The following is a 22486-nucleotide window of genomic DNA, read 5'->3' as shown; positions in this document are numbered from 1 at the left end:
CGAGGTGATTGTTCCCCTTGGGATTTGATTTGTGAAGGGCTAAGGAGCATGTGGGGGGTTGGGGTAGTGGAGGATTGTAACCAGCGCCCCCTCCAGTAGTCAGGACATGAGAGCCCAAGGACCAGCAGAGCCCTGTCTCCCTGACCTCATGGGAGGCTGCTCTCCACATCACCACCCCTGTTCCTCTGCTCTTCCTTCCTGGGGTCCCCTCCCCGGGACCGTCTCCTCTCCTCCCCACCGCCCCCCAACCTGCCATGGTGTCTCAGCACCAGCCCATTTCCAAACAGTGCTGCAAAATTCGCTGCTGAACTTCAGACAGGGACACTTTGATCTGGAAGCAGCCTTAGCCATTTCACAGGGGAAAATGAGCTCGTGAGAGAAGTAGGGACTTGCCCGAGTCCCAGGTGAGCAAGTTTCTAATTTAGAGTAGAGCCAGCGTGGTGGCCAACACGAGCAGCACAATTCGCAGCCCTCATTTGCAGACCTCACTCGCAGGGCCAGGACTAGGGTGAGGAGACCAAGGCGTTCACCTCCAGTGCAAAATTTAAGCGGGGGGCACCAGAAAACTTAGTAGTCAAGATACATAATATTTTAATGCAATATTTTTTTAAACTCTAAATTAATGCAAAAAATTCCATGATGAACAACATATCAAAAGCTTTTTTAAAAAAGCCAGGGGCTTCCTTGGTGGCGCAGTGGTTTAGAGTCCGCCTGCCGATGCAGGGGACACGGGTTCGTGCCCTGGTCCGGGAAGATCCCACATGCCGCGGAGCGGCTGGGCCCGTGAGCCATGGCCGCTGAGCCTGCGCGTCCGGAGCCTGTGCTCCGCAACGGGAGAGACCACATCAGTGAGAGGCCCGCGTACAGGAAACAAACAAACAAACAAAAAGCCAGGATCACTAACAGTGCTGGAGCCTCGGGTAAAAGGAAAAATCAGTAATAATATTAAAATATGATTTATCTTGATACTGCACTTGGGGGCAGCACTTTAAATTCCATGCTTGAGAAAAATGCCTCACTTGCCTCACCCAAGTCCTGGCCTTGTTGCTCCCGTACCTTCTTCCCAAATTGGCCCCCACCCTGCGCCCCAGACCCTCACGACCTGTGCCACCCACCTGCCCACTCCCACCGTCTGATGACAAAGACAGACCCTGCTCCCTGCTCTCCCACCCAAGATGGAATCGAATGCTCCCCACTCCTGGTCAGGACCTGGTCCACCCACACCTCCTGGAGGAAGCCCCCCTTGACCCTGATGATTCTCCCACGTTGTCCCCTCAGTGCTGTGCCTGAGTCTGCAGTGGGTTTGTCTATCCCCTCGCTGGCACACTCCTCCTGTCACATCATAGGGGTCTTTCTGCTCTTACTGGGCCAAGCTCCAGGCTCCGAGCCCCCCCGCCCCCCGGCACGCGGCCCTCTACCTCCATCCCGTGCCCAGTGCTTGGCCTCAGCCAACGGTGCTGGGGTCAGCTAACTCGCTCCTGGGACTCGGGAGTGATTAGAACAAACCCATTCATCTCTCTGGCCCCAAGGAACTTCCAACACTTTATAAATCACTAATTAAACTTCACTGTCCCCAGAGAGATGGCGAAATATCTTTACCCTCCTTTTCCACTTCAAAACGCAGAAGCGGAGAGAGGAGGAAGCCACCAGGCCCGCCAGTGGCTCTTGCACGCGGAGCAGAGAGCTGTGTCCTCGCCGACAGACCTGCTGCTCGGCTCAGCACAGTCAGCAGGGATCCAACTCTGAGATGTCCCCAGAGAGGGCCGCTCAGCTGGGATGGCCAGAGGCCTCTTCTAGAAGGGGACTAGAGACCCCCCACCCCGGGCTTGTCACCCACCCCTGCCTCTGCCACCTCCCAACACAGACACACGTGTACACACACAGCATGGAAACGGGGCTCCCAGAGGCAGCTCAGCCGCAGGCAAATTAAAGGAACTGGTAACACCCTGCATGAAGATGTCAGCCTTGCTGCCTGGCATTCCATCGCTATCTTTCTAAGCCTGAAGCTGTGCTTTGTGTTTCGGTCTTTCACATCCTCCTTGAAAGCACACCACGTTTATTCACGCTGAATTACTTACTGCTTCCCCAGCCCGGGGGGTCCTGCTGGTGTCTGCACACTTTTTGCCCCCTCCTCACCCTGGCCCACCTGCTGAAGTCTGCAGTCCTCAAACGCCAGGTCCAGAGCCCCTCCCCGTGGCAGCACCTTCACCCATCCTCCAAGGCAAAGCAACTCGGTCCCCCGTCAATGTGCCCAGGTCCCTCCGTACATGCACTAGATAGACCCTGGCAATCAGAGAACTCAGACTAGTCCCAATGCATGGAATTGCCTCAGTACAATGCACTTACACCCCAGGGTTTTAATTAGATGGCAAATATACCAGCCAGAAGGTCTTAGCCTCGCATCTGAACGTCCTGGGGTTCACAGAGGAGCAGGGCGAGTCCAGATTCATCATGAATCCAAAGCAAATGCCACGGGATGAAGCCTATCCTTGGCTGACTAACTGTAACCCTGACCTTTATCTCTCCTTGGATGTGCTGGTTCACAAAGTCATTTTCTCCCAATAGAGGGCTGGTTTTGCACTATGCAAAGAAAAATGTGTCTTAAAATTCCCAAACCAATCTCTCCTCTCAGGAAATGTTGGCTCTGTCCAGAATCTGGGCCTGTGCCACCTCTGGCTCTGCGGAAGGGTTTGTCAAGGCTCCTGGCTTATTCCTGAATCACAGTTTCATGAAAAGTCTAGAGTTTTTCTGTGTATTTCCTTCCACCATACGTTGATCTCCTCTTCAACTTTCACTAGTTTTCCAACTCCACCAACAGGAGAGTAGTGCACTGCAGGGACAGGCCCCTGAAGTTTCAAGGATGTTGTTTGTGTTCTGCGAAAGCTGTGAATTCTTAATCTGGTGTCTACAAACACACAAGGCGGGGGAGGGGATGGAACCCTGTAATTAAATGCGGAATGTTGCATGTAATGCTGACCATGTTCCTGAGGAGGGTGAAGAGCTTCCTTCACTCTGTGGTCAGGTCTAGCACTCCAAAAAATATGGCTGGAGCATGTGGTGAGTAGGGTCCCATCAGAGGCCTGGGCTTCACCAAACTGGACATGTCATCCTCTCTCAAAGTAAACCCGAAGCGGTTTTGACCTAAGACTCGCTACTTTCTTGGACCCCTCTGTCATCAGCCTTAGCCGCTGGCTCTCCTTTCAGAACCGTTTCTGACAAACCAAGCTCTCAGGACTTCGTGAGGTGGAGAGAAAACCAAAATGGGACTGAGGATCTGAAGCTGGCAGGCGCTAGGCCCACTCACGAGGTAGATCCTCACTTCTGTGTGCCAGCCTGGCAGCCCCGAGGCCCCCAAATAAAACCCGCACCTCAGCTGCAAATCTCTCCACTCGCCAAAGAGCCAAGGCCGGAATGTTAAATCTGAGAAGGCCAAGGGCGTGCTGTGGTTCGATCACAGCATCACATAAACTGACTGTCCTAGGACCCAGGGGTCGCTGACACGGAAGGGGCACTGTGCTGCCGAAAGCAGACAGGGCAAGTTCCATGCTCCCCATTTTACAGGGGTTTTACAGTTGAGGTGCCCAAGGTCACAGAACTGTTTTTAGCAGCTGAGTGGAGACTAGGGCCCAGTAAGCAGGCGATCAGGTCTGTCTTTCAAGTGGGTGAAGGATGGAGGGGGATAGATCAGGACAGAGCATGGGAAGAAGCAATGGGCAGAGGAGAGGGAAGGGCGCGGGAGCCATGGAGAGGGCAGGGTGGGCGGGCCGGAGTCTGACAGCTGCCTGCCTGCTCCAGGCTGTTGTACATGTCCCCACCCCCCGGCTAGCATACAGCATGGCTAGAATTGAAGCTGCCATCCTAATTCCCAGTGTGACTTTGGCATAAAGGTTAATCACACCCAGAAAATGCTTATTAGAGTCCATAAATAACTATGTTGCTGAAGCTCAGTTTGGTCTTTAAGGCACAAAAGTGCAATTTCCTTTGATGGGATGGTTTGGTAATTAACCTTTCAGCAAGAATCCTGAAGGGCCACTGGAGGCACCCCGGGCCGCGCTCACCTCCCCAAATTCATGAGGAGCAAGATGACGGGGGCCTGCCTTCCCTCCCCTACGCAACAATTTCTGATGTTCAGCCTGGGAGAGCCCTCAGAGGCCCCAAGAAAACCTTCCCTAGGAGCCAGAGACTGAGCTGGGCCTTGGGCAGAACCACAGCTGCAGCATTTGCGAGCGATCTTTCAGCAAGATTCCCCCCCCTTCTGCTGAGTTCCGAGCCCAATCCTGCTACTTCTAACTGTGTGACTTTGGGCGGGTCACCTGGCCCCTCTGGGCAATGTGATCTTTCTTTCCTGCATCACAGGGATGCAGGTCACCTGGGGAGGGGGGAGAAGAGGAAGATGCTTTCTGAAATTTAAAGTCTTCTAGAAGTGCCCATGGGGTCACTATCATAACTTGGTCACTCTGGGCCCTTGAATCTTCCTTGGTTACCGAGAGGGTTGGACTAGAGCAGGCTGGTCCTGGTGTTCCTTCCAGACCCCGGGAGTGGGGCTGCAGCAGGACCAGGGCCTTCTCCTTCATTCAGTCAGACTGTTCTGCCTTCTCTGTAAGCTTTCCTTTGAAAAGGGATTTTTCAGCTTAGAAGGAAAGTTGTTTTGATTTTTGTCTCGTTTTTTTAAACCACCAGATTAAGTGATCTCACTGAGTCCCTTGCTGAACTGGGATTCTACATTCAAGGAGTCCAGGACTCCTTGATTTGGAAAAAAAGAAAGGAATTTAGAAGAGGCAGGGAAGGACGCGCGCGCGCACACACACACTCTCTCTCTCTCTCTCTCTCTCTCTCAAAGGCAAGGCAAGGTGTTGGTGAGCACAGGGGGACCATGGGATTACAGGAGGGCTCAGCACAAGGTGATGGTGTGAGCAGGCTTCCTGGGGGAGGTGAGTTTGAGAATGACAGAGTGGGCACAGACGGTGAGAAGGAGAGAGAGGGCTTTCCAGGCAAGGGGAGGGTCCTGAGCTTGAGGAGACTGGACAGGCCATCTGTGGAAGGGCCCAGACACCGGGCTGCGATGGATCCTTCAGGCCTGGAGTGCCAAGGTGGATTCCTGAGCATCAGCTTGTCATAGTAGCTGGGCAGTTTCATCATTTGTAGGTATGGAAACAGGCCCAGTGAAGGGAAGTGAGACCTCAGAGGCACTGGCTCAGTGGAGGCACTTCAGTAGCTGGGGGTGCACCTGAGCCTGGCTGCCTTCCCTGGCCCAGGAGACTGTGGCAGATCCTGACTTGGAGCACAGAGAGGCCCCCCAACTCCCCAGTGAAGCCAAGATTGCAACCCTCCCTGGGAGGCAAGACCTCCAGTGGACACTGCCGTCTGCTGGCCGAAGAAGGCAGGCCCACTCCTCTTGGGTCCTGGGTTCCCCTGGCTCCACAACCCGAATATCTGACTATTCTGAGTCTGCTTTGCTCTGGGCTGTGGCTTTCTTTCCCAGCTTTATTGAGATGTAATTGACGTATAACATTGTGTAAGTTTAAGGTGCACAACATAATGATTCGATATATGTATATTTCGCAAAAAGATTTCCACAATAAGATTAATTAATACATCCATCATCTCACGTAATTACAATTGTGTGCGTGTGTGTGTTGGGAACTATTAAGATCTACTCTGTTTGTAACTTTCAAATATATAACACAGTATCGTTAACTATAGTCACCATGCTGTCCATTATACCGGCAGAATGTATTCATTCATAATTGCAAGTCTGTACCTTTGACCACCTTCACCCATTCCCACACCTCCGTTCCCCTCCTGGCGATCACCAGTCTGTTCCGTTTCTCTGAGTTCGACTTTTTTAGATTCCACATATATAAGTGAGATCACATGGTATTTGTCTTTCTCTGTCTCACTTATTTCACTCAGCATAATGCCCTCAGGGTCCATCCATGTTGTCACACATGGCAGGATAATATTCCATTGTATGGATTGACATGTATACACTATTGATACTATGTATAAACTAGATAACCAATGAGAACCTACTGTTTAGCACAGCAAACTCTACTCAGTGCTCTGTGGTGACCTAAATGGTAAGGAAACCCAAAAAAAGAGGGCATATATGTATACGTATAGCTGATTCACTTTGCTGCACAGTAGAAACTAACACAACATTGTAAAGCAACTATACTCCAATGAAAAATTTTTTAAAACCTCTATTGCATGTATATACCACATTTTCTTTATCTATTCATCCATTTACAGACACTTCTTGGCTATTGTATACAATGCTGCCATGGACATGGGGAGGCAGATATCTCTTCAAGGTAATGATCTCATTTCCTTCGGATACATACCCAGAAGTGGAATTGCTATATCATATGGCAGTCTATTTTTAACTTTTGGAGGAAACTCCATACTATTTTCCACAGTGGCTGCACCAATTTACATCCTCACCAACAGTGAACAAGGGTTTCCCTTTTCTCCACATCCTCCCTGGCACTTATCTCGGCTTTTTTATAATAACCATTCTAACAGATGTGAGGTGAAATCTTATTGTGTTTTTTATTTGCATTTCCCAGATTTAATTGGATTATTTGTGGGGCTTGTTTTTGTTTTTTGGGGTTTTGTTTACTACTGAGTTGTAAGAGTTCCTTATATATTTTGGATAGTGAGCCTTTATCAGAGATGTGGTTTTCAAGGTATAGCCTGTTTTAGGCAAAGCCAAGAGAAAAAAACCTAAATATGAAAAAGAAGAGGGATCATAAATCAAGATTTCTTTAGAAAGCTGGCTCCCCATTGGATTTAAAAATTAGGATCGGGCTTCCCTGGTGGCGCAGTGGTTGAGAGTCCGCCTGCCGATGCAGGGTACACGGGTTCCTGCCCCGGTCCGGGAAGATCCCACATGCCGCTGAGCGGCTGGGCCCGTGAGCCATGGCCGCTGAGCCTGTGCTCCAGATGGGAGAGGCCACAACAGTGAGAGGCCCGCGTACCGCAAAAAAAAAAAGGATCTGATTTGCAGAAATAAAACATGCGCAATCAACTCTTCTGAAACCTGTGTGCCTACAGGGGATACACCTGTAGTGACGGAATGACAATGCAGGGGAGGTACAGAGCCCACATGCAATTGTGCGATTTCTGCCCTGCACAGAGGTGCCAAGTGGAGAGGTCTCTGGGGGCTAGAAGTGCAGGCTGTGCATCAGCAGAGCCGGGCCCCTCGGGTGGGGGGTGCGTTTTCTAATCCACGCAGAGGTGCTCTAAAGACTAGCCAGGGTAAACCCAGACTTGGGACAGAGGGTGGTGATGCTTTCTCAGCCCTCTTGACTGCCCAGGACTTCTGCCCCCAACCACCCTTTTCTCCCCATCCTGCCCCAGGACAGCCTCTTTCTAGGTGACATATAGTCACCACCTGTCGCCACCTCAAAGCAAAGAGCCTGTGCTTTCCCCAAAGTGGGTGAGCAGTGAAAGATTATTCTGTTCTAGGCAGTTGAGAAAGAATTTATTGTTCCACTTAATTAACTTAAATTGCTGTTGTGCAGAGAGGGAAAAAATGGGAAGGAAGATCTCCTGCCTACATTTCAGGGAGTGGGGCACACCGGGGGCTCCCTCCTTCAGGTCTTCTCCCTGGGGCCCTGGGCTCAGGAGGCACCCTGCCTCCTTCGCTGCTACTTCACTCCTCCGCTCCCACAACGAGGCCCCACAGCAGAGCTGAAACCTGCTTCACCCACCCTAAGGGCAGTGAGGACCTGAGACAGACATCCCAGCTCTGGAGTTCACACATTCCCCTCCAAGGGTCCCAGATATGCTGTCCAGTTGGTTATAAGCTCCCTGAGGGCAGGGTCTGTGTTTGGCTAATTCTGTGCCCTAAGTGGGGCCTGGCACAGAGTGGGCCCCCATACATGTTTGTTGAATGAATAAATGATTGACTGACAGAGTGAATTAATGGATGGGTTTTCATTTTCTGGCCCCTCTGACCATGGGGTCCCACCTGGACATTGTGACAGGTTCACTTCCGGTTCCCCGTTTTCCTGCATCTTTTCCTCCTACCCACCAGGAGCTCTCTTTTGCTCTTGGTCTTCCTTCCTGCATGATCTCCACCTTGGACTCCAGGAGGCTGTGCTGAAGGAAAAAGTGTTTTGGGGTGGAAAGTGCAGGGCTGTGCTCCTGTTCCGAATCTGGCAGACTTGCTCTGTGACCATGGACAAGTCTCCTTCCCTTCCCCCCCGCCCCGCCTCAGTTTCCTCATCTGTGAAATGAGGAGGGCAGCGTTGCCTACACTCCTTTCCAGGTTTGAATATTCTCTGACTCCAGGTTTTACAGGAGAGTAGAAATTCAGACCTTTAACTTTGAGGCCAGAGATCCACATTGGAATCTTTTATTTGCCCCCTCCTACCCGTGTGACCTTGGGTAAATCACTTAACATCCCTGAGCCTCAGTTTCCCCATCTGTAAATGGCGCTAATAGGGATGAAGTATTTATATTCTAAAACTTTTGGAGAAATTCAACAATACGGTGCGTTTCAAACAGCACAGGTCCAAACACGCGGTAAGCCGTTAACCAACGATAGCGATTAGTATTACTCGACTATGTATAAGTTGCTTCCTTCCTGACTTGGCCTTTCTCTCCTGCCTGTCCACCCAGGGTGTGCACACCCACTTTCCACCACCACTCTATTCCCAGGAGCCAGCAGACACCTGCGAAAGTAGTTTGCATCACCGTCGCTGATGCAGATTTGCTGAGAGCAGGGAAGGGAGATGGCGGGCAGCGGGCAGTGCCCCGGAGCACCGGCTGACCTCCCATCCTGGTCTAGCCTTCTTTTTTTTTTTTTGCGGTACGCGGGCCTCTCACTGTTGTGGCCTCTCCCGCTGCCGAGCACAGGCTCCGGACGCGCAGGCTCAGCGGCCATGGCTCACGGGCCCAGCTGCTCCGCGGCATGTGGGATCTTCCCGGACCGGGACGCGAACCCGTGTCCCCTGCATCGGCAGCTGGATTCTCAACCACTGCGCCACCAGGGAAGCCCTCAAGCCTCCTTTTCTGCTGCTCGCACATTCTTTCTCTCCTCCTCTTGATATGATTCGCTCTCGATTCACTCATTAACATTTTCTCGATTCACTCATTAACATTTTCTCATAGCTCGTGCCTTCTCCGGGTGTCCCTCCTACTTAACTTCCTCTCTCTCCAGGTCTTAAGCTCTCCACCTGTCTCAGTCTTCCCTAGCCTCCATTTTTTCCTCCTCCTCCCCTTCCTTTCCCTTCCCTTCCTTTCTTTTTCCTTCCTCCCTTCTTCCCTCCCTCTCTCCTTCCTTCCTTCCTTTCTTCTTCTAAATTCCAGCTTTGACTGAAGACTTGCACAGTGCCAGACCCTGTGATTTTTCTCATTTAATCCTTCTCAACCCCAAGAATTGGAGCCTTTACTATCTACCCACCATACAGATGCTCCAATCCTGGGGTGGTACCCCTGGGCAGGTCAGCCTGTTTCCCTGCCTGTCCGGCCTCCCTTCTTAGGCCCCACCACCGCATGGATCCTCCAAAGGAGGAGGAACAGGTTTACTTTGCCTTTTGACCTCTAGCTCCGGGCCACAGCCTGGCTCCCCGAAAGCTGGCAGTGGGAAATGGGGGGCAGACACCAGTGGGGCCCTGTCAGTGGGGCGCTCAGGAAGGGTGGAGTTTGGTTCTCGCAAGGGAATGGAGCCCGACTGGGGCACTGATCCAGCCCCTGACCCTAGGAACTGCTCAGCCATGAGCTGTGAGCTTCTCCCAGACACTGGGAACTGGTCCCTGAGGGGATGGGAGAGGCATCTGCTATCGGAGGAGAGACAGAGCCGAGGTGTTGGGGACAGCACGGAGACACCAGCCACGCAGGTGCCACTATCAGCTGTGCTCTCCGCTCAGCCAGCTCTCTGACAAGTGTAAAGCGAGGAGGATTTCAGTGTCAGCAGCAAAGTGACGTCCTTTAAGAAGCTGCATTTTAAAAGGGATGTGAAGAGGGTCGGGAAGGCAGAGTGAAATCATCTGACAGCTGGAAATTAATTTCTGTTAGAAAACTGCGAAAGGTTTTGAGGCTGTTTTTCCCGGAGAAGTGACTGCCTTCCAAGGCCATGAGGGTGGTTTAGAGGGGGCCGCTGGACCACCCAACCCCAGCGAGGGGGGAGATTCAGGGCAGAGACTAGGAATAACCATATAATCATCCATAAGCTGGGAGATGGCCCTGCCTGTTTCTTTGTCTGTAAAAGAAGTGAATTAGACAAAATCAGAAGTTTCAGACAATGCCTGGCAGCCAAGAGACAGAAAATTCTGCTTCTCAGGCTCCACCTCAGAGATCTGGGCTTGGCAGGCCTGAGGGGAGACTTGGGAGTCTCTCTATCTTTTTAATGTTCTCCAAGTGATTCTGAAGTGTCACCAGAATTGAGGGGAACTGCACTAGCCCAGTAGTTCTCAGCTGGGGGCAATTTTGTCCCCCACGGGACACGAGGCAACATCTGGGGACATTTTTGGTTGCCACAGCCAGGAGGAGCTACTGGCATTCTGTGGCTAGAGACCAGGGATACAGCTCAGCACCCTCAGGTGCACAGGGCAGCCCCACAGCAAGGAATTACCTGGTCCCAAACGTCAACGCTGCTGAGCGGGGGAAACCCTGGGCTGGAGGGCTTTGCAGCTCCTTCCCAGCTCTGAAAACACTCACTTGCCTGCCCGTCATGGAAGTTGGGAGTGTGGGAGGAAGATGGTGGTGGGAAGGAGAATGCTGGAAAGAATGAGAGGACAAGAGAGAGGAGCCGGCAGGACAGGAAGAGGCCCTGATCTCACCCTGTGGCCTTGGACCCCTCATTCCCCCACCTCCTAGCCTCAGCCCAAAGGCAGGAGACTGCTGGGAATGACCCCTCCTGGCCATCTGGGGAGACGGGAGGTCCTTCCCCTCACTGCTGTCCTGGAGTCCCCAGGCCTCCTCCTGGGGGGTGTGCACAGGAGATGCAGGCGAAGCGGGAAGGTGGCCACCTGTGGGTACAGCCAACGCTGGGGTCAAGCAGCACAGGGAGGGCACGTACGCAGCCTTTTCCTGGAGCCAGCAACCGGGGCTTGCCCAGCTCGCCCCCCTGGGCAAGCTCCTCGGAGGCAGAAGGCAGAGCTGACCCTGGAGACGTCGTGCTCCCTCATCTTGGGTGAGCCCAGGGACGAGGGCTAGGAACCAGCGTGGGGCTGAGTCCTGTGAGCCTTGGGATGAGCCCATCACAGAGGAAGGGCTTCCCGTGTCTCACCAGAGCTCTGTGACTGTCCTGTGTCTCCCCGACCCCTGCCCCGACCTCGGTGGGTGATAAGGTGCGGGTTGATGAGTGAGAACGAAGCGGGGGAAGGGGCCCATCCACAACCTGCCTGCCAGGTGGTAAGGGCTCTGAATAAACCGAAGGTTTCCACCCTCCTGGACAGGGGTTTTTCCTGCTTCCGGCAGCCCAGCCCAGCTGCTACAGCACCGAGTCTTACAGCAGGAGGCGCGCAGGTACAGGGCTGGCCGGCAGCCAGACTCCCTTGAAAAGTGAACCAGAGATTCTGAGCTATGAATCCTGGCTCCAAAGGAGGGGTTTAGATTAGCGCTGCTGAAAGGTGGTGGGGACTGTGCGGGACTGCAGACTGTTCGTTACTGAGAGTGAGCGCCTGGAAACGTTGATTCGAAGTTGTCTTTGCTGTGATCTCATTGAACAGGGTGTAGACCACTTCAGATGTTGTCCAGCTCTCCAGAAGAGTCATGTGATGCAGGCTGCATCGTCGTCATGCACAACAGGACCCCATGCCAAGGATTGGAAAGACCTGACCCACGTGGGCCTTCCCTACAGCTAGTTGGAGAAGCCCTGCTTTAGCTGGAGGAGAGCACACGACGGCCGGCTCATCAGGGAAGGCCCCATGGAGGAAGAGGGTCTTGAGTACCAGTTGGGCTCAGTGTCAAGGGGAGGAGTCGGGGGCGTGGGGGACAGAGTGGAGGCTGGGGGAGGGACCTCACCAGGGAAAGCAGCAGGTCCCACTCATTGAGCTTCAGGGGGGACAGGCCCCTCAGCACACAGGCATTTCCTTCTTTATTCTCCATCATGGTCCAGAGGAAGACCAAGCCCAGAGAGGTTGTGTGACTTGCCCAAGGTCACCCAGCCAGGAAGTGGCGGAGCCGGCCCCAATCCCAGGCCTCCTGCTTCCTCAGCTCTAGGCACAGTGCTCCTCCCTCGGGGACGCTCTGCTTCTCAGGGATGTACATGTGCCACTGCATTGGCCTGGAGTTTCACAGTCTGGCAGTGGTGTTCACTGTGAGGTCACTGGGGCCCAGCAATCTGGAGAGGAAGACACCAAAGTCTGCCCCACACCCACCCTTAGGGAGCTAGAGGGTAGGGATGTAGACTGAGAGACAAGATCCCATGGAGGGAGCCATTCCCTTCCACCAGTGTCCTCTGCCTACCTCTGCCTTGTCTGGCTATTCCTGCCTCGTAATTAGCAGAACCAGGACAGCGGCAGGGAGGGAGCCCCAGGCTGCCACCAAGCCTCCTCCCCAGCCCCTGCCTGGGGACTAAAGTGCCCTGGACCTGCTCTCTGCGGACCCCAGGTTCTGAGAAAGTTCTTGCATCTCTGTCTTCAGCCCAGCTCCAAACCTGCTTCTGGCAATGTCTCCTAACAGCCCTGCCCGAACCCCTCATGAAACAAAATGCTGCCCTTGCTTTTACACGTGGACAAATGCCTCCAGTGCTACGGGGACCAGGGATGGAACGTGGGGCAGGACTGGAATCGCTAAATGTTACTAAATGGCGCCAACAGCGTAGCACTCGATAAGCCAATGAGTCATAAATCCACTTGCAGAGCCGGGGGAATCTGTCTGTCTAGCTTGTCATTACCATGTCTCCTGTCGCCATAGCACCTCCACACACAGAGATAAATGTTCAGCAGGGAGATGCCCTCCATTGAATTCAGCATCTACTGTGTGCCTACGGAGCTTGGAGTACTTACTGGGTTAGGCGCTTGGGACACAGTCCTGTTTATGTTTTCATTTTTAAGGGGATCCTCCTGACCCGGCAGAGCTCAGAATCTATGGTGGGACAAGGGCTTGGGTTAGGTGAGAGTGACCAGAGGTCCATGCGGGGTCTGGCTGGTAAATGTTTTGAGCATCCTGTAGGGGGACAGACCAAAGAGCTGCAGGGTCCCCTGTTGTTGGAGAGCCCAGGCTCCACCGTGAGCCAGAGGCTCACATGAGGGGGAGGAGGAGAAGCAAAGGAACGACCAGTGAGAGATGGACTTAGACTGGAGGGCTTCCTGGAGGAGAGGGTAGTGATGGTTCAGGGAGAATTTGGTCCACCTATTAGACAGGATTGATGTAGAGAGACTGGGGGAGCAGAAGCCCTAGAAGGAGGAACACTATGGCCAAAGGCAGGCAGCAGGCAGAAATGAGTATTCTGTGGAGGTAGGAAGGAGGGCTGGGGCAGAGGGCCAGAAGAGCCGATGGAGAGATGCGGGGAACATCTGGTTTTTTCACCCCTAGAGTGGGACAGGAGGACTCCATGGGGTCGCGTGTGTGGGCACAGAGGCTGCTCGGTGAATAGCCAGAGAAGCTGGGCGAAGTGGAGGGAAAGAGCAGGAGGAGGGGGACAGGCAGGGGCTCAGACCAAGCCCAGGACACAGGCGTCCCTCCAAGGACTAGCCTCTTGGGCTCCCAGCCAGGCACGTGTGGCCTGGGGCGTGGTCATGGAGGCTCTCCAACCTGCCATCCACCCCCACTACTGACCCCAGGGCCCTGGGGGCCCCGCTGCTACTCTGGGAGTCAGTCCTCAGGCCCTGGCCCCGGCAGGAGGGAGCTGCCCACCTGTCTCATCGGTCTGACTGTGCAGCAGCCTCTGAGTGGGTAGCAAGTGGGGGGATGCTATTAGAAACACTGCAGAGGACTCCCTGAGGTTCTCAGCATGTGTGTGTGTGTGTGTGTGTGTGTGTGTGTGTGTGTGTGTGTGTGTGTGTAAGAAAGAAAGAGACAGACTGCACACTGGGGGCCAGGCAGAACCTCAAAGGCAACAGGCTTTGTTCCTTCTGACTGGGTTGGAAGAGCCCAGCCCTGGGGGCGCTGGAGGGTGTGGGGCTTGAGGGGGCTCCTTCCCGTGGGCAGGCATCCGCAGCCTCCATACTGCATGCCTCAGAGCATCCCTGCTCTCCTGGGCTCTGTTGACCCTGATGGCTAAGGAAGGCTCCTGGCAGCAGATTAGGGAGAGTGGGAGGAATTCTTGTAAGAAATGGAGAGGGGGGATGGGACTTCCCTGGTGGTGCGGTGGTTAAGAATCCACCTGCCAATGCAGGGGACACGGGTTCGAGCCCTGGTCCAGGAAGATCCCACATGTCGCGGAGCAACGAAGCCCGTGCGCCAAAACTACTGAGCCTGCGCTCTAGAGCCCGTGAGTCACACATACTGAGTCCATGCGCTGCAACTACTGAAGCCCGTGCGCCTAGAGCCTGAGCTCCGCAACAAGAGAAGCCACCGCAAGGAGAAGCCCACACACCACAACGGAGGGTAGCCTCCACTCGCCGCAACTAGAGAAGGCAGCAACCAAGACCCAACGCAGCCAAAAAAACAAAAAAAAGCAATGGAGAGGGGCCTTTCCGGTAAAGGCCGTCTCTGGCCTCAGAACCAGAGGCACAGAGATTAGTGGTAGGATGGGAATAAAACACAGACTTACTAGAGCATGGACTTGAGGATATGGGGAGGGGGAAGGGTAAGCTGTGCCGATGTGAGAGAGTGGCAGGGACATATACACACTACCAAATGTAAATTAGATAGCTAATGGGAAGCTGCAGCATAGCACAGGGAGTTCACCTCTGTGCTTTGTGACCACCTAGAGGGGTGGGATAGGGAGGGTGGGAGGGAGGGTGACACAAGAGGGAAGAGTTATGGGAACATATGTATATGTATAACTGATTCACTTTGTTGTAAAGGAGAAAGTAACACACTATTGTAAAACAGTTATACTCAAATAAAGATGTTAAAAAAAAAAAAAAAAAAAAAGAACCAGAGGCACATGTTCACTTAGCTGCTAAAGAGAAAGTACTAAGCAAGAACAGCCAAAAAAGACACACAGGTCTTTTTCTTGGTATCACACCTTTCTCTCTCCCTTTTTTTCTCTCTCCCTCCCACCCTCCTCCCTTCACTTTCCTCCAGGCCCTTCTGTCCTCATCTCTCTCTCATGCCAACTTTAGCCAGTGGTCTCCATCTCTGCATCACCTTTGGTTTCTTTCTGTCTTTCTACATGTCCATATCTTATATAATAATAAAATCATCTATCCTGAGCAGGCCCATGGGCACCCAGCTGGGCCTTTGCTTCTGTCTGTGGGGTCGGGGCCCTCAGTGCAGGGGGGCCTTCTGCCCCTTAGACAGCCCGGGGCTTTCCCTCGACCCTTCCCCAGGGTAGCCAAAGCCCTCCTGGGCCTGGTTTCCATCTCCAGCCTACACAGCCCAGCCCCTCATCCCTGGTCATCCCTCCCTATCCCACCCAGCTCTGTCCGCACAGTGTCGGGGCTGCTCCAGGAACAGCTGGTAGCTCTGGAAATCACGGAGCCCTCCACACATCCTGCCAAGGAGGCTGGGGAGACACGGATGAAAGCAGGAGAAACCCTGTTGTAAGTGGAAATGTCGCAGCCATCGCTTGCCCATCACCCTGGGCAGCCTGCCCTCCAGCTCTTCGGCTCCGCGCACCTGCCAGGAGTACTGAGCAATACTTTGTCCCAAAGGCCTGATCTCCCAGCGCTGAAAGGTTCAACTAAGTCTCCCACTGTGTCTCCGGGTAGCCTCACTACCTCTTAAAACTCGCTATGGGTGGGCTCCAAATTGTAGTGGGTCAGCCTAGAACAAACCCCCGTCTCCCTGGTTCTTCAGGCACAGAAGCAGCTGGACCAGTCTGGCCAGTTTCTGTCCTGGGCTTTGACCTAGGCGTCCTGGCTCCCGGCCAGATTGGCTGGAGGATGGGAACAGATTGACAGGTGAAGGGGGGGCAGGTGTGCACCCCACAAACCTCATCTCTAAGCACCTCACTGGGGCTGCTCCCTGGGGACCAGCGGGGCCAGGGGAGGGATTGTGATATTGCTTGATTTGATAGGGAAGAAAGAGCACCCACAAATATCTTTATCTGTCCCTGAAATGCATTCATGGCTCCCAGGTGGAGAGTTGCCAAAAAACACATTCGGCTAAAGCATTGAGTCGGGGGTTCTGTGTACATGGGACCCATCTCCCAGAACTGCATCTCAGCACACCCATTTCACAGAAAAGGAAGTGCATGTCCATATTCCCCAAATCTTCCTCCTTCCCTTCCTCCCCTCCTGCCTTCTAGCTTCTCAGTTTTGTTGAAGTTGACGCCAACTACTCTGAAAACAAATGGTTAATAATCTGTTGCTTAATGGAATCCAGTTAGTTGTTTTAAAATAATTGTTTGTGTCAGTGACTTAATCATTTTGTATTATCCTCCTTACACGTCTCTACTTTTTTTGAAAAAAAGATTTCATTTTATTTATTTTTGGCTGCATTGGGTCTTCGTTGCTGCGTGCGGGCTTTCTCTAGTTGTATGTGGTGAGCAGGGGCTACTCTTTGTTGTGGTGCGCAGGCTTCTCGTTGCGGAGCGCGGGCTCTGGGCGTGCGGGTTTCAGTAGTTGTGGCACGCGGGCTCAGTAGTTGTGGCTCGCGGGCTCTAGAGCGCAGGCTCGGGAGTTGTGGCGCACGGGCTTAGTCGCTCCGTGGCATGTGGGATCTTCCCGGACCAGGGATCGAACCTGTGTCCCCCGTATTGGCAGGTGCATTCTTATCCACTACACCACCAGGGAAGTCTCCACATCTCTACTTTTAATGCCAAATGTTTTCACACGTCAGAGATGTTCAGAGGGCCAACAGCAGGCACCTCTGTCCTTTGCCCTTTGAGCTTGGCTGATGGCAGGTTGCCCCATCCCTTCTCCCCAGGGTCTACGAAAAGGACCCTGGGGCAGGAGGAGATTCTACATTGCTAAGTACTCCTTCCTCCACCCCCCTTTCCCTCACCACTCCTCCTTTTGCTGTTCTTCCTTGGATTGATACAATTCAGTAAAGATTTATTAAGTGACTACTATAGTTAATATTTATTAAGCACTTACCGTGTGCCAGACAATGCGCAGTTGTGCTTAATTTCACACTTGATATCTCATGAAGTCATTATGATTATCCCATAAAGTAGATACTATTTTTCCTCTTTTTTTAAAAAACAGATGAAGAAACTGAGGTTCCAAGTGATAACCTAGCTTCCTAGCAGAGTCAGGTTTCAAGCCCACATCTGCTTCACCTGATGTTCCCATCCACACAAGAAGACGCTGATTGCCGCATTGGGTGGAGTGAGGACTGGCTGGCCAAGAGCGACAAGTCGGAAGACAAGCATTTAAAAAGGACTTGATGATGTTATTTCCAAGGGACTCTGCTGACAGGGGCCCCCGGAGGATCTAAGTAGACAGGAGTCATTTGTAATTAACAAATTCATTCATTGAATATAAAACTGCAGCTAAGACTTGGCCTTAGCTCCAAAATGGGCTCACTCTTCCTTCTGTTGATGCCACGAATGCTTAGGTACAGTCAGAACTGGGAGAGATCACCCCACCCTCTCCTTTCACTGAGGAGGAAACAAGAAAGGCCCCAGGTCACCTGCTAACAACCTGCTCTCCTCCAGACCAGCCAAGGCCCCACTCTCAATGGATTCTCCAAATCACCAGGTGCTACATGGACTCTTTGTTGCTTTCTTTTCTTTTCTTTTTAACATAACCATAGTGGGCCTCAGGGGGGCAGTTACAGTCTTTTCTGCATCAGAGGTGGCTTTTCTGCCAGGATGGTTTTGGCATCTCTCAGTCTGTTTGGACATGACAGCTGCACCTCCTGGAAACAGCAACGGGTCCACTCTGATCATGCAATACTAAACTGAAGGAAGCAGCAATAACACCAGCCAGCCAGCCAACAAACATTTGTGAAACGCTTATTACATGCAGTTGATTATTAGGCTCAGTTCTATGACGGGTGAGAGATGCAAAAATGCTACATGTTGAATGTCCAAGAGCTTTTCCTAGCTGTTTTTTCCTGCATTATCTCATTTTCTCTGAAGAGCAGGCACCTTGCAACTTTTTCTGAAAGCAAACTCTGTGCCAGGTGCTGTTCCAGGCACTTTGTGTGTGTATTAACTCACTGCATCCTTACCTCAACCTTTCGAGTTAGGTATTGCCTCCATTTCATAGCTGGGAACACTCAAGCTCAGAGAGGGTACTTGGGTCCAAGTATTGAGGTCCTGCAGCTGGGAAGGGGCAGAGCTGTGAATTGAATCTGCTGCACCCCATTCTTCTCATATGAGGTTGTGGCCCTAAGGAGTGTTTTTGGAAACAGATCTTGCACAGAGACGTGAAAGGTAAAAGAGAATCTAGTCAAATACCCCTGTTTACGGAGAAACGGTGGCTCAGAGAGGGAAGGTAACCTACCTGAAGTCACACAGCTAATTAGAGGCATAGCTGTGACTGATGTCAGGTTTGCCAACTCGCAGGTTGATGGTCTTTCCACTCCAATAGCTTCTAAAATGATCAGCCCTATACCTAACGCCTTCCTTCTAGGTCACATCATGTCCGGGGCTCAGGCCCATGGGCTTGTAAGCACCACGGGCACTTGGGGGTGTCGCCAAGGGGCACCTTCGACCCTTCAAACCCCTTCTTCTGTGCAGCTGAACACCACTGGCTGCTGATGCTCTCCGAGGATGCAAATGTTAGAGAGGGTGAGAAATGGATTTTCCACTTGAGCTCGTCCTCAGTGGCCCTTGGTCTGTGTCCTGCTTTTCCACAAATCTATGCCCTCCTTAAGAACTGGACGGACCCAAGTCCTGCCCCTTCCCAGGGCTGGACATATCAAATCCTGACGGCTTGGCCTGGCTGTCGGCCCTCCCTCCTACTTTGCCCCTGGGCTGTGGCTATGCCAATAGTCCCCACTCCCCATGGCTCACTTTTTTGCCCTTGTTTGCCCTCCTGCCCATGCCCCCCTCAAAACCCGGCTCCATATCATTTGTCAGAGAAGCAGTTTGGAAATGGCCCAAATGTGCACAAGATATAGACGTGGCAAAAGAGCATCCCCTCACAGGGAATATGCAGATGTTGACGATCTCCCTCTGGAGGCTCCGGAATAACATGGGACAGACTTGGGTTGTGACAGTAAGTGAGGGGGCGTTCCCAGTGGCCACAGCTGTGCCCATACCTGCACTTGAAAAAAAGGCCTGCAGGGATTATTTTTTAAATGGCAACAATAGCTGTGTCAGGAGGGCGAGGGTGTAATAATTTCCCCCTCTGGTTTTCAATCTTTGTGTAATACTGCTAGATTGCTTTTATGACAAAAGCAGTAAAACCAGCTCTCTCTGCAGAACTCACTTTCCTTTAATAGCCCACCAGGACTTGCCTTCTCCACTCCTCGCGCTCAGCCGAACCCACCATTCTGAGCCACACTTGGGTCTCCCTGCGACGAGCTGTGGCTGGTGGGTAGGTGGCCCTCCCGTGAGGGCAGAGACAATATTTCACCCGTCTCCTTGGCGGCATCCACACACACACTCACACACACATCGTCTCCCCCTCACTGACATACGCAACCACCCTCCCATGCACACACACACTCTCACTCATACACATTCACACACACTCACACTCTCCCCCAGTTCTCTGTAACCAGTACAGTGTGAGGCCCATGGTAAGGGCCCCAGAGTGGATCCTTTCAGCGCCAGATTTTGGATGAACCCCACCTAGATTCAGCCTCTGATACCAACGAAACCACCTGCGCTCTCTCTCATCTGGCAGAAGTCTAGGATGAGATTTTAGTGGCTTAAAAGATTTTCTGACAAAAGCGAACAAAACAAAGCCTTTGAGCCACAGTACCTGAGTCTGAATTCTGGCTCCACCACTGACTGGCTGTATCAGTGAGGAACAAGTAAGGAACAAGTTCCTTAGCCTCTCTGTGCCTCAGTAATAATTCCTACTTCCCAGGACTGTTATGAGGACTAAATGACTTCATATTTGCAAAGCAGGTAGAACACTACCCAACAAGTTGTATATGCCACATAAATAAAAGAAAAAGCAATTGTTTAATTGAAACCACATTAGCTGCCCATTCATTCACTGCCTCTCACTCACTCAGTATGCATTTACCGAGCACCTACTGAGTTCATTAGGCAAGACATAAAGGGCACACATCTCACCACCTAGCAGGAAACACACACACAACAACAACAGAAATTTTTTTTTTTTCCTTTTAGAAGAGCATCATAATTCTAAGCAGAAGTTTGCACATGATTCTAAGAAAGGCCAGAGAAAGAACATTTACCTATTACCACGTAAACTCAAAACCAAAAGCCTACAGTTCAATCCTTTGCATCCATTTAAAACGCTGAATTTGGTCTAACTGATTTGTGAATTTAGACCCAGGTTTGCTACACTCCAGCCTTTCGGAAAATATTCCCACTCAGTGCCATCTAGTCAAGCTCTCTGGATGTTTTTCCTCCTCTCTCCTTCCCCGGGTCTCCTTCATCACCCAGAAAATAATCTCTGGGTTCACCCCCAGTCCTCAGTTAAGGAGTGGGGGAGGGGATATGGGTTCAATCAGACCAACCCTTAGTCATTTTTATAAACCAACTTATATATATTCGGGAGAGGGAGGGAGAGAATGGAGAAAGCCTCGGTAACTAGTAATGTCTCAACTGATGAGCCGGCAGCAGTTGCATTTTTAAATCTTGGTGGTTTAACTCAAACCACTTTGTGTGCTGATATACGTACAGTTGGTTTAATAACTGATGGAAAAATGAAATTCAGTCAATCCGCACCCCTCCCCCCAATCCATTCAGTTCTTTTGAAGTAAATAGCGTGTAAAAGCGCTGAATCCAGTCAAGCTGGTATCTGTGCTCTGGCGGTCCCCACTGACCCTGCGGAGTCCGGATCCTCAGGCAAGAGTCGCGCTGGGCTCCCCCGCGGCGGCGCCGAGGCCCACCCACCCCTCCCTCCGCTGCCGCCTCCTTGCCTACACCCCGCAAGCCGAACCGCTTTGGGAATCGCCCGGCACCAGGAAGTGGCAGCTGTCACTAGCGGCGGGCCCGGGTGTCGACGCCCCAGCCCTTCCCCGGGCCCCGGGGCAGCCCCCGCCGCCCCAGAACTTCAGCGGACAGACGCTGGACGTGCGGTCTGGCGCACGTCCTAAACTCCGGACGCAGGAATCGCGTCGCCAGAGCCCGGGCAGGAACGAGCGGGCGCGGGGACCGACCCGCGAGTGCAAAGGCTCGGGGAGCCAGCGTCGTGCTCCTGCGGGCGGGCAGGCGGCGGAGGAGGAACGGTAACTACCGCCGGATGCTCGGTCTGCTCCCCGGAGATTGCGATATTGATCCAGGGCTCGCAGGCACCCGGGACATTTATCTCCCCGGACTTGCAGGGGCAGGAAGGAGCTCCCAGGAACAGGGCGGAGTCGTGCGGAGTGGGGGACCTGATGAGACGGTTTGGGGGTGGATGGGGAACCCCTCTGCCGAGCCTCCTGTCTCGGGACCCCAGTCTACCCGGGAGGGTGGGAGGGGGAACCCTGCTTCGATTCCCACAGCCTACAGCGATTCCCCTCACAGAGCTGGCTACCCGGGGGGGCTGACACCCCCCAACCCCACGCCCACCTCCGCCAACATCCCGGCAGCTTCGCCACAAAGATTTCTTTTTTCACCAGTGTCGTCCCGCCCCCGCACCCCGCCCAATGCCGGCTCCAAAGGTCCAGAGACAGGGAGTTGGGCTGCTCCTCAAACCCCGGCCGCCCCCGGACCTGGGCACAGTTCTGGTCAGCGACACACAGTCTTCCGCATCACACCCATAGCCCACCTAGCCCTGTGCGCCCGGAGCTGCGGGCCCGCAGAGCTCGAGTGCTGACCGGCTCGCTCTTACCTTGACGAGCCGGAGCTGCAGGCGCCGTCCCATCCTCGGGCTCGCTCGGTCACCGTCCTGGATGCCTGGGTCCCTCGGACATCCCAGAGGGGCCGGCCGGCGGGTGAGGGCTCGGGCTGCGTGCGTGGGCGGCCAGGCTCCTGTGGCGCCGCGAGTGGCGGAGGCGCCCGGCTCCGGGCTCCCCGGCCCCGCAGCCCGGCCCGCCGGGCTCTCGCTCTCCCCTTCCCGGGCGAGTCCGGCCGCCGCTTTCTGACTCAGCCCGGCCCGCAGCTGCCTCTCGCCCGCCGGGAGCCCGCCCAGCCCCCGCCGCCTCCCCCGCGGTCCGCGCCGCTAGTCGCCTCGGCTCCCCGCCCCTTCGCCTGGGCGTCCCCTCAGCTCCTCTCCTCTCCTCTCCCCTCCCCTCCGGTCCCTCCTCCGCGCCTCGCCCCTCTGCTCCCTCCCCCGCCCCGCCTCCTCTGTCCCCTCTCCTTGCCGGGGCCGGCTCTCCGCGCCCTCGCGGCGCTGACCCCCTTTTCCCCGAGCCCGGGTTTGCGGCAGTCGGCTGGGCGCGCTGGCAGCGCTGGCGG

At 53.5% G+C, this 22486-nt stretch overlaps 1 protein-coding gene across 4 annotated transcripts in view; it reads right to left on the bottom strand.

Annotated features, from left to right (window-relative positions):
* CRHR1 (corticotropin releasing hormone receptor 1) overlaps positions 1-22211 on the bottom strand; it is a 52547-nt gene extending 30336 nt beyond the window's left edge. For 2 of the 4 annotated variants that reach the window (XM_067021023.1, XM_067021025.1), the window contains exon 1: positions 21921-22110. In XM_067021023.1, coding sequence (XP_066877124.1) covers positions 21921-21953 — 33 coding nt within the window. In that variant the 5' untranslated portion in view covers positions 21954-22110. Of the gene's footprint in view, positions 1-21920 lie in introns of all 4 variants that reach the window. The other 2 variants (XM_059048775.2, XM_067021024.1) reach the window with 2 other exon arrangements.
* Positions 22212-22486: the final 275 nt, after the last annotated feature.

Source organism: Kogia breviceps, chromosome 19 (assembly GCF_026419965.1).
Source record: "Kogia breviceps isolate mKogBre1 chromosome 19, mKogBre1 haplotype 1, whole genome shotgun sequence".
In the NCBI taxonomy this organism is placed as follows: Eukaryota; Metazoa; Chordata; class Mammalia; order Artiodactyla; family Physeteridae; genus Kogia; species Kogia breviceps.
Note: the sequence above shows the minus strand (reverse complement) of the source record. Positions and strands in the feature narration are given on the sequence as shown.